This window comes from Cyprinodon variegatus, unplaced genomic scaffold (genome assembly GCF_000732505.1).
Source record: "Cyprinodon variegatus isolate N-32 unplaced genomic scaffold, C_variegatus-1.0 Scaffold947, whole genome shotgun sequence".
Lineage (NCBI taxonomy): Eukaryota > Metazoa > Chordata > Actinopteri > Cyprinodontiformes > Cyprinodontidae > Cyprinodon > Cyprinodon variegatus.
This window is the reverse complement of record NW_015151400.1, coordinates 31,317-43,135: the sequence shown is the minus strand read 5'-3', so window position 1 is coordinate 43,135 and position 11,819 is coordinate 31,317. Positions and strand designations below refer to the sequence as shown.

At 42.3% G+C, this 11,819-nt stretch overlaps 1 protein-coding gene across 3 annotated transcripts in view; it reads right to left on the bottom strand.

The window, feature by feature from the left end:
• LOC107100234 (protein NLRC3-like) overlaps positions 1-11,819 on the bottom strand; it is a 37,596-nt gene that overhangs the window by 14,962 nt on the left and 10,815 nt on the right. For all 3 annotated transcript variants that reach the window (XM_015398648.1, XM_015398650.1, XM_015398651.1), the window contains 2 exons: positions 7,112-7,258; positions 752-834 (listed from right to left, as the gene is read on the bottom strand). In XM_015398648.1, the coding sequence (XP_015254134.1) occupies positions 752-834; positions 7,112-7,258 (230 nt within the window). The remainder of the gene's footprint in view (positions 1-751; positions 835-7,111; positions 7,259-11,819) is intronic.

Here is an 11,819-nt window from a genome sequence, read left to right as displayed (position 1 = left end):
TGTCGATCATTCGATTTCATCCTGGACACTACAGAAAATGGGCTTAAAGTGTAAAAAACCGAACTTCTCCTTTAAGTTCCTGTTTGTTCCCTGTGGCAGTCTTTTATATGCCTCATCCTCACTATCTCATGGTGTTCCTAGTTCAGACTGTGTCTATTAAACTGACCTTTCTTTTGTGAGGAGGTGTCCTGCATCTTATCTAGATCCTGTTCCTCACCAATCCACACCAAGCTCATTGGAGCAGCTAGTCTTCAAATTTAAATGGCATTTCTCACTCAGAGATTGGATTGGATAGATTGGATGTTTTTAAAGAATAATTACACACTGGAAATGACATGGGACTGATTTGGTCCTCACATCTATCCTGTAATCAGTGATATAATGTCAGAGGAAATCCAGGTTTTTGTCTCTCAGACTTTCCTTCGCTTTTCTTGGAAAAGCAGCAGAGCAGCAGGTTGCTTTTTCCACCTTTTATTTTCGTGCATCAAAATGATCTCCAGATTTAAGGAGTATTTCAGTTTTGCTGCATTTATCCCAAAGAGCTAAAAACAGAACCAGTTCAGCAAACACAATAGGTTGTTGCATTGAACACATGGTACATTAACAGCAGCATAAAATACAGAGATGTAGTTGGATTAAATGATCCCAGAAAGACTTTGAAAAGCTTGAATCTCCAAATCCAACTAAAGACATGGAAATGGTTAATCAGAGATGATATAAGGAAGCTCTAATTGGAGATGTTCAGTCTTACCTGCTGCACAGCTGCTCTGATTGGCTGTCAGCGGTCCTGCTCCGGTTCTTTCTCCACACTGGGGTTCACTCCTCTTCCTCTGTCTGTGGAGACATTTCTTCATCACTGAAATTGTTTACTACCAAGAGGGTAAGGCTTTCCTCCTGAAGCTGAAGATGTTCATGAAGGTCCACTATAGACAGAGGACCAGGTCAGGTCACCGGGTCAGGACCGTCTCCTTGCTGTCTGACTAGTTTCTGTCTATTATTGATCAACTGGGATTAATTGCCAGAACAGGAACCAAACTCAGGACAATTGGATCAGGGACTATATCCTTGACACATGGAGCATCTATTCCATCACAGAACCACTCAGAACCCCAATAGAACCTGAACTGGATCAGAGGCAGGGTGATGCTAAGGTTTATTTGATGGTAGGAGGAAAGAGAAACCACAGACCTGCAGATGAACAATTGCTGGGAGAGTTCTGGTTTCTAAGCAACATGAAGCTCTGAATGGACCCAACCTGCAGCTCCACAGGTAGGACTGTGTGGACAAAGACAGGGAGGGCTGCTTCTACTTACCAGTTCCACCTGCTGGAATGAACCAGAAGAATCCTGCTGACTCATGACACATGCACATTTAGATTCAGATCTGAACAACTTATGGGATTTATCAGACTGAGAGGAGAGAAAATGACTTTGGACCTGTCAGTAAGCTGTTGGATGCTGATGGGAAACCAACAGAACCAAGTCTAAACCATTGGAGATCAACCAGTTCAGATTTTAAAAGTTCTATCTCAGCAGAGTCACATCCATTACTTAGAAACCGGTTCCAGCAAAACTGAGCGCCAATGCTTAGTTCCTGCATTGGAGAAGGAGGACAGAATGAGCAGCTGAGATCTCCCGAGAGCTGTGCGTAAGTAAAATGGCGACATACATGTAGATCAAAATAAATCCACTCAGGTAAGTAAAAGCCAATAATTGTAAATTAAACAAACCCAAGTTTAAACTTTAACAATTCTCTCTTATTTTTCGAGAGAACAAACTGGAAGACGAGACCTTGACGAGTCTGAAGAGCTACGTGGACGGCTGTTTTGACAACATCATTGGTAGAAGTCTTGCATAAGGAGTTTCAAGTTCTGAGAGAGTTGCTGGAATACAGCCAAGCACAGCTAGCCTCTGTTACCGCTGAGAAGGAATTACTGAAGGAAGAAGTCACGAAGCTCACAGAGTGGATGATCCAGCTGTCTGGCAAAAATAGAAAGATAAAAGAATCCATTCTGGACATTCAGCATGAGAGACAATCTCATCTTCACAGGAATCGCGGAGCAGCAGGAGGAGGATCCCAAGGTGACAATCTCTGAGTTCCTCCAGAAGAATCTATAAATCCCGGCAGACAAAAAACATCACCTTCCATCGCGTTCACCGGCTCGGAGGTATGAAGCCTGATAAATCTCTTCCTAGACCAATCCTGGCTAAGTTTGAGCATTACAAACAAAAAGAGCAGGTCAGGAGTCAGGGCAGATAACTGAGAGGAACAGATTTCAGCGTTAATGACCAGCTTCCAAAGGAAATATTAGATCATAGACAAGTCTTATTCCCAATCAGAAAGAAGGCATCAGAGCTACAGTAGCAGTTGACAAACTTTATATTAATTGTCAGTTGATCAGGGATCAGAAGATCACTACTTGGCTTTATGAGATGCACAACAGGTGGATTTAAAGCATGTGACACAAGGTTTCTTGTGCTTTTTTTTTAACAAAAAAACATTAGAAAAATAAAGCTTAACGTTGGTGTGATTCAAGTAGAAGCAGGATTGGAATATTTCCGGAAGGCAGGCTGCTCGGTTCGAAGAAAGTTCGGGAAGGAATGTTTATAGAACAGAACACAGTGATAAATGAAATATATGCAGAGCTCAAAAACACGTTGGCACGGTATGGTGGTTAGTCACAGATGGGTACAGGAAGCATGGGCAGGGGTTATTTTTCTTTCACCTTTTCTTACTCATTGCACTTTCCTAATTCTCTAACTCCCTTTATCTTATTCGTCTCCTTCTTCCCTGTGTTCCAGACAATCGCAAGCATGTTATGCTACCTGGGTCTAGGTATAACTATTTATTCAGAGGCATTTACTTTTCAGCTTCTCACTCACACCTATGGTGAAGGTAAGGTTTGTGACATGGAATGTGCATGGAGCTAACATCAGAGAGAATCAGTTTCAGAGTTTTAACCAGCTTAAAATTTTAAATACAGATGTTGTCTTACTGCAAGAAACCCATAAATCAGTGACAACTGAGTTCCCTGATGTGTTTGCAGCCTGCCATAACTCTAGACAGAGGAGTTGCAATTTTAATCCACAAAAAACTCAGTTTTACAATATTAGACAAAATTATTGATCCCGAAGGCAGATTTATCACAAAATATCTATTCATAACCATAATCTATGTATTGTCAGCATATATGGTCCAAATGTTGACGACCCCTCATTCATCCACAAACTTTTCCTTGCACAGTCAAAGAACAGTGAATGCTCTCTAATTATTGGGGGTGACCTCGACTTTGGTCTAAATGGAGAAATAGACAGGTTGAATACAACAGGGACTCAGCGCAGTTGCCAATCATTAAATGTAGTCAAACAATACATGAGTGATTTTGGTCTTTGCGATGTATGGTGATCTCTTCATCCTAACAGTAAGGAATACACTTACTGTTAGGATGAAGTGGCGTTGGATGGGGGAGTTTGCCCTGAAATCGAAGGGTTGACGGTTCAAGCCCCCACTCCGACTTTCAGTGTCGTTGTGTCCTTGGGCAAGACACTTCACCTGCATTGTCTACTGATGGCGGTCAGAGGGCCCGGTGGCGCCAGTGTACGGCAGCCCCGCTTCTGTCAGTAAGCCCCAGGGCAGCTGTGGCTACACTGTAGCTTGCCAATAAAGGCGCTATATAAGTACATGCCATTTACCATTCTAATGTCCATCATTCCTACTCTCGTTTGGACTATTTCCTAATCAGCAGCTCGCTGATGTCTCAGATGCTGTAATCCATCCTATTGCTGTCAGTGATCAGGCTCCTGTTACTTTAACCCTAATAAATAAAAAAATAGCCACACAAAACAAGTACTGAAGATTTAATACATCACTGATTAAAGATAAAGAATTTCTCAAAATTTTCAAGGAAGAATGGGCATCATACTTGGTGCGCAATGATTTACCAGCAGCATCAGCATATATACTATGGGAAGCAGGGAAAGCAGTAATGAGAGGTAAATTTTCTTAATTCTCATGTCATATAAAAATATTAGAACAAAATAAGACTTAGGAATTAGAGGAAAAATTTAAGTTACCAGAAAGCTCATAAAGATGAGGAAAAATTACCTAAAATCCGTAGAATAAAACTAGAATTAAACAAATATATTGAAAAACAAAATACATTTTTAATGAAAGACTTAGAGCAGAAAGCTTTGAACATAGCAATAAGTCAGGAAGTTTCTTAGCTAGTCAGCTAAAAATAAACACAGAAAAAACATCTTTATTTGCAGTTACAGACTAAATTGGTAATACATTACAGGATCCGGAGGGTATTATCAATGCCTTCTGAGATTTCTATAAATCTTTATGCTGTGTTCAAGCCGAATGCAGTAGGAGCCACAGGAGCAGCTAGTTTACAAGCAAAGTCAATGGTTGACACGCGTCAAGGCGCAGCAAAATGTTCCACGGCGCATTTTGAGCAGCAGGCGCAGCACATCTGAGCAGCTGAAGCTTAAGCGCCTAAGCATCTGATGCGTGCAACGCGCCGCAAACGCACTGCTGCTCGAGATGGAAAAATTTTACTTTTGCTGCGCGACGTGCCACATCAACCAATCAGAGACGCTGATCTGGGAGCTGGAAGGGAGAGAGACACAGCGCTGATGATACAGAGTGCAATGATCACTCCTCTCAAACAGTTTATTAATACCTAAATTAACTTAAAATGAAGAAACCTGCTGACAAAACATGTTTGCTTTTATTATCTTGGTTTGGATTATGTACATGAAAACCGCTTCCAGCCTCTGCGGCGAACTGTGAGGAGGCGACCGGGCCATAGGCTGCTGTTGAATGGGATTCCTACTGACAGCGCACCGCCAGTATATGGGGGTCTGAGTGGCTCCGACAAAAGTAATATTGGAAGGCAGGATGGTAATCTGACTGCACTGATTAAGTTTTCAGGTTGATTTTCTCACTTGAAAACATATTAAAACTACTTTATTCCCACTGATCACAGCAAATATAGCTGCAAGGCAGAGAAAGGATGGAGTAGCTCCGCCCAACGCGCGTCAGGCCCACTTTTTCCACAGCGCAGCAGGAGCAGCAAAGTTGCTTCAGCCGTGCATCAGAACTAAACTGGTACAAGCAGCAAAAAGGAAGCAGCAGAAGCATTTTTTGCTGCTCCTTCTCCTTTACACACATCACAGTTAAATCCATCAGATAATGACATCAAGCAATTTCTGGAAAAATAAAAACTCTTCCTACATTATCAGAGAGAGGGTTTGTGAAAACTGCTAAATGGGACAATCGGTCTGCGCCACGTGACGTCAATTGTTTACCTCGGGCGCGGTGCATCGTGGGAAAACCACCATATTAGGTGGAAAGTTGAGATAACCCACACGCGGCTGTTCTTTCGGCACAATTATTTACCAGAAATGACACGATCGTGTTGTGTGAGAGGCTGCCAGTCCCGGTGTTGTGCCTAGGTAGTTATCCCTGCGAAAATTTTTATCCCCTCGTCGGGAGCGCGCACGGAGTAGGAAGAACAACCCCAGCTAACTCCGCTTCAATTCCAACGTGCAGAACTTGAAATTTAAAAGGTTTTACGTGTGTGAAAATTGAGCTTTACTGTTTTATTCTTTACTTCACATGTTATAGCAGAATATCGCCAGTGATATTGATCTAAAACTAATAATAAAACACAAACGTTTGCTTGAAAGCTGGTCGCTGACAGCAGTGTCTACTCCTTCATCTGAAAGGAAACAGATCCTTGTTCTTTTCCACACGTTCCTTAAAAAAACCTCTCATTGTTTCACAGTGTCCAAATGTTCTCATTCCATTGAAAACTGTTGTAAACCATATACTTGTAATAAAAATGAAATAGAAAATGGAGTGCACATGTAATCATTAAACACTATATGCAGAAGGAAAATAATTATTTCCTGCTTGAAATTTAGTACTTAAATCTATATCTGGGATGAAATAAAACCTGCTGTAATCTGTTCCCCCTGTCTAAATCAGACAAAAAAGGCCCCAGCTTTTTCATTTTTGGCTTATAAGTATCTTTTATGATGACAACTAACCCCTGAAGACAGGGGGAACAGATTACAGTAGGTTTTATTTCATCCCATATTGCCAGTTCTGGCAATATGGGATGAAATAAAACGGCTGATGTTAGAACACAAACTGTTTATTAAGGACAGTACAACATAGATAAATTGTAAGTTACTATAAACACAAATATAGATTTAAGTACTAAATTTCAACCAGGAAAAAATTATTTTCCTTCTGCATATAGTTTTTAATGATTACACGTGCACTCCATTTTCTATTTCATTTTTATTACAAGTATATGGTTTACGACAGTTTTCAATGGGATGAGAACATTTGGACACTGTGAAACAATGAGAGATTTTTTTTAATGAACGTGAGGAAAAGAACAAGGATCTGTTTGCTTTCAGAGGGAGGAGTAGACACTGCTGTTTGTCATACTCTTAGCTGTAATGTTGAATGATGTGAAAAAGCGAGTCAAGACAAAATACAATTATTCTCTAAGTTGTTCTTTCTTTCACATAGTAGGCTTTGCAATATAAATGAGTCTGTTGGTGAATGGATGATATAAATAGGCTCTGCCTTGCCTTGTTGGAAAAATGTTATGACTTGTTCTCAGCTCAGGAACTAGGACCTGTATGATATCTGGTTGTTTAATAGGTTTGCCTAAATAAAAGATTTAGATATGACTTATCAACATATTCCTGCAAAAAGCTCTGATGTTGCAGGGGAAGGTAATGAAAAGTGTTTGGAGCATGCTCTTGTTCTGATGCCAGTTTGTTTCAGCCTTTATCCAGTCTCATGTAGAAGGGCTAGGCATATCACAGGTTATTTGCATTACAACAAGGACACTTAGCAATGTAGAGTGAACACACAAACTTGAAGAGGGAGAGGGGCTTGCAGGAAAACGGAAATTCTCCTTTGAGTGTTTAATAACTACTGACTAACTACTTATACTTCAGCAATAGTATTGTATAATATATCTATTGGCATCAAGACAATTATTCTTATTGACACATTGCCAGACAGGACAGTGTAAAAAAAATAAGACAAAAAAAAAAAAAAAAGAAAGAAACCGGATCCTTACTCTGAATCTGAGGGTCCAGGTTCTGCACTGAAGTCTGGAGGGTTTTCTTTGGACAGGTCACTCCTCATTGATGGACAGCTGGATCCTGCAGGTTCTGCTCTGTCCTCCTTTAGATCCCAATCTTCCATCTTCTGGACTTCACTCAGTCTGAGAGAGAAACCAGAACCAGTCAGTTCCCAGTGGTTCAGGTACAGTTAATAAAAAGCAGAAAGCTAATTCCCATCATGTGTGTGGAGGAACCTGATTCCAGTAGGAACCATCTGGCTCCGAATATATTCAAATCCAGTCCTATCATATGCCCTAATAGTGTGACCTTAGAATGAGTCGGCATTATTATGTCCCTCTCTGCTGAAATATCAGTAGCTTGAATTTGTCTCTATCATAAACCCTCATCTAAAAATGATTTTATGACTAGGTAAAAGAACTCCAGAAAATATTCAATCAGAAAAATAAATTATTCTAGTTAGAGATTTTAACATCAATTGGGATGAAAAAAAGAACAGAAAGAATTTAATTTTAATAACTGATCAGTTTATTCTAAACTAATTGTTGGGATCTGGAGATCTGCCACCTTTCTCCAGCAGAGAGCGCCCTGGGTCTCCTGAGCTGAAGCCACCTGCACACCTGAGGCTGATTCATCTCATCAGGAGACCAGCTACTTAAGCAGCGGCTTGACTTCCCTTCAGCGCCGGAGTGTTGACCAGTTTTGGTTAGCAGAACATGAGGCTCAGCCTGAACCTAGAATCTCTGTCTGCTCTGGAGAGTAACTCTGATTCTAACCTGTCTCTGTCTTCTCTGCCTCATAGGAAACCTGATCGAAGTCTGTAGCTCTGGAGGAGCTCATGTTTGGAAACCTGCCTGCCTGTCCTAAGAAGCCAAACCTGAAGATCCTAAATCTCCCCACTTGTTCTTAGGAGAGAACTAGGAGAACCACTCAAGGTCTGAACCTCGTTAGCCTGAAGCTAGGCTCTGCCGCTGCTAAGCTCTCTGCTGAATCCACAGTCTCTGGACCCAACCGGTTCCCTCTCTCCACCGATCAGTCTGAACCTCATCAGGTACAACTCAGAAACAAACTCTGCCAAGACATCTTTGCTACCTGGCTAACCAAACAATCCCTCTCTGCAGAGAACTCTGTGAATCCAGCCCCGGGCCTGAACCAGAACCTGACCAAACTATTTACTCTGTGTGTTCTAATCCAAAATAAACTGTTGAACTTTTACTCAGTCTCCTGTGGTGTTCTGCACGTGGGTTTAATCACAGAGATGACACCAATTAATTGAGAATCCAACTAGAACCATAGACCCTCAGCATATGAAAGTGATTTGAAACAATTTTTTCTAATAAGCCTGAAAGAATTACAAAAACACATAATTTACTGACTGCTCTATCTGACGGCAATATAATTTTCCGCACTATATAATTAACAAACTGAAGAATCGGAAATTATCCTCCCAATCAAAAGTGAAAATACCAGAAGCAAAAGAAATCCCAAAACATAACAACAGAATATGGAAAAGACTTTAAATTATCTAAACAGGGAAACCTTATTGTCATGTGATGAATTAGAAAAATAGTCTGAGTTCTTCAATGATGGAATTCAAAAAAACATTTCTGTCATAGCTAAAGGATTTTTTTTTATTTGAGTTATGCTAAATGCTAATGGAACCTCAAAAAAAATCTTTCAGAATATCAATAAACTTCTGGTCAGACTAATAGGGAAAGAATTGAACATTGACAATAAGTTTGTTCTCTTTTTGCTCTCTGTTTGCTCCTGTCAGCCGCCGTAGCATCAGGCAGGGACTGAAAGAAAGTACTGACTACTGGGAAAGAGTAAACTAGAAGATCCTGGAATGGAAGCTGACTGAAATAGGTTGAACAATATTATTGAAGCAAACTCTAAGTCCAACAGATGGAGACATAATCAGGAGGATTTATCAGAGAGTAGAACGTTATTCAGGACAGATGCCCTCACATCTGTGTGCTGCAATTTTTGTTTAAGCTCTGCACTGGAGGCAGCATGATGCTGTAGCTTCCCTCTCTCTCAATAAATATAGAATAAAACCTGTAATAAATAAATATAGAATAAAAAACTTCTACCTGAAATAAATATATAAAATAAAAAGCTTGAACATGAAATCAAGAAATACAGTATAAAAAACTTCAACGTTGAGTAAATATATTGAATAAAAAAAACTTCAATCCTCTCATCAGAAGACCTCTCCTTTATAAGCTCCTGCCTGACTTTGCTTCCACGCCGCAGTGTTGATCTTAGTTGGTTAGCTTCCAGAGTCTCTGTTTTTGTTTGAATCTTGGTTGTCTCTAGTATGAGATTCAGATTCTAATCTCTCCTTCGTCTGTGCCTCACAGGAAACCTGTCTCTGGTCTGAAGCTCAGGAAGAGCTGCCCCTCTGGAACCCTGTCTCTGGTCTGAAGCTATGGAGGAGCTTCATCTCAGGAAACCAGTCTCAAGCCAGAAGTTCTAGGAGAGCTTAACCTGCTAAACTGCCCTGGTGAGCCAATCTGAAGAATCCTACGTGGATGTTACCAAAGACTTCTATGTGGAGTTTCCTTGGAGGTTCCTATGTGGAATCGGTTTCTAGAATCCTATGTGGATTTTCCCCATTGTTCCCTGCTAAGAGCTGGAGGCTCAGCCTGAAGAATCCTTCGTGTTTTCCCCTGTTGTTCTCTGCAGTGAGCTGGAAGCTCAAATCTAGGACTGCCATGCTAAGCCTGAAGCTAGATGCTTAGCCTCTCATGAACTCAGCTAACCGACAGTCTCCAGTCCCAGTACAATCTCCAGTGAACCTGCTCCCCAGTCTGAACCAGTTCCAGTATCAGTATTCATGTGCTTGTGTTTAAAATAAACTCTTTTGAACTTTTACCCAGTTCCCCGTGTGTGTTCTGCATTTTGGGCTTTACTCCTAGAATCCATAATGACAGAACACTGCGGCCAGACACAAAGCCCAGCAGATCACCTCCGTCGTTGGACTGAGAAACGGGACGCTCAGATTCATGAACACACACAAACCCTCCGTGAGTTACTGCTAAATCAAACATTCGCTAACCACTTCTATAATGCTAACGCCACGTCAGCGGCTCGTCCTGCCCCGAATCCACTTCCGTTTCCTAGGTCACCGGCAGTGACGTCACTACCAAGTCAAGATAATAATCCTCCTTTCTGGTCAGAACACAGCCCGTCGTTTTCGTCACCCGGTCCTTCTCTGCCTGAGAGATTTTCCGGCAATCCAAGTAAGCTCAAGGGATTTTTATTTCAGTGTCGGTCATTTTTTAGTTTTCATACTTCTTGTTTTCTTAATAATAAGGATAGGATAGCTTTTGTTGTTTCTTTTCTGTCTGGTGAAGCCCTTGAATGGGCGGAGACCAAATTTCTGCCTAAAACTAGAGAAAACTGTACATTTGAGACATTTATCCAGGAGTTTGAAAGAACCTTTAGTCAGGTCTCTAAGTTCTCCGTTTCTTCCAATCTTCTAAATACTAAACAGGGTAATAGGTCCGTTGCCGAGTTTTCTTCCGAGTTCCAGGGTAGAGCAGCCGTTTCCGGGTGGAACGAGTCCGCTTTTCTCTTAGCTTTAAATGAATCTGTTAGAAATTAGCTTTCATTTTACGTCGAGCCAGCTAACCATGAGGACCTCATAGAACTAGCCATTGGGTTAGACACAGCATCACAAACCAGTTCCAGTTCCTCTCCGCGCCAGGTTAGCCTCTGTTCTCATGTTCTAGACCTTCATTTAGCTCCATCCGTTAAAGGACTCAAAATTGGCCCATCAATTTCACATCAAACAGTTAGAGTTCCCCTCCAGCCTGATCAGACACCTGCACCTGTCACCATTGTCACTAGACCTGTTTCCTCGCCGGATCCTGATCCTGAACCAGTTATTAACCCCGTGCCTGATTCTTTAGCCCCTGATCCTATTATCCATTCTGGAACTCTTATTTTTCAACCGCTTAATTTGTCGCCAGATTCTTTCAGTAAACCCGTTAGCCTAGCTCCAAAGACCCCTCGTCGTTAGAAGAGGCGTCGCCTTAAGTCAGCTCTGTGCTGTCCAGAGACCCCTGGGTCAGCTCTGTGCCGTCTAGAGACCCCTGAGTCAACTCTGTGCCGTCCAGAGACCCCTGAGCCTGCCCTGTGCCGTCCAGAGACCCCTGAGCTTAAAATTAAGAGGGCTTCAGAAATTAGAGTTGGTGATGACATGCCTCCAAGAGTCCCTCTGCAGAGGCCATTAACCGCCAAGAGCCCTCTACAGATGCCTCAAGCCACCTCAGAGACTGAACTTGAGCCTCCATGGGTGTTTTCTCCTGTTCCTGAGACGGAGCCACAGTCGGTGGTCCCTACAGTTCCAGAGGTGGAACCACAGTCGGTGGTCCCTCCAGTTCGAGAGGTGGAACCACAGTCGGTGGTTCCCCCAGTTCCAGAGGTGGAACCACAGTCGGTTGTGTCACCTGCTCCTGAGGCGGAACCACAGTCGGTGGTGTCTCCTGTCCCTGAGGTGAAGCCACAGTCGGTGGCCTCCCCAGTTCCTGAGGCGGATCCACAGTCGGTGGTTTCGCATGTTCCTGAGACAGAGCCACAGTCGGTGGCCTCCCCAGTTCCTGAGGCGGATCCACAGTCGGTGGTTTCGCATGTTCCTGAGACAGAGCCACAGTCGGTGGCCTCCCCAGTTCCTGAGGCGGATCCACAGTCGGTGGT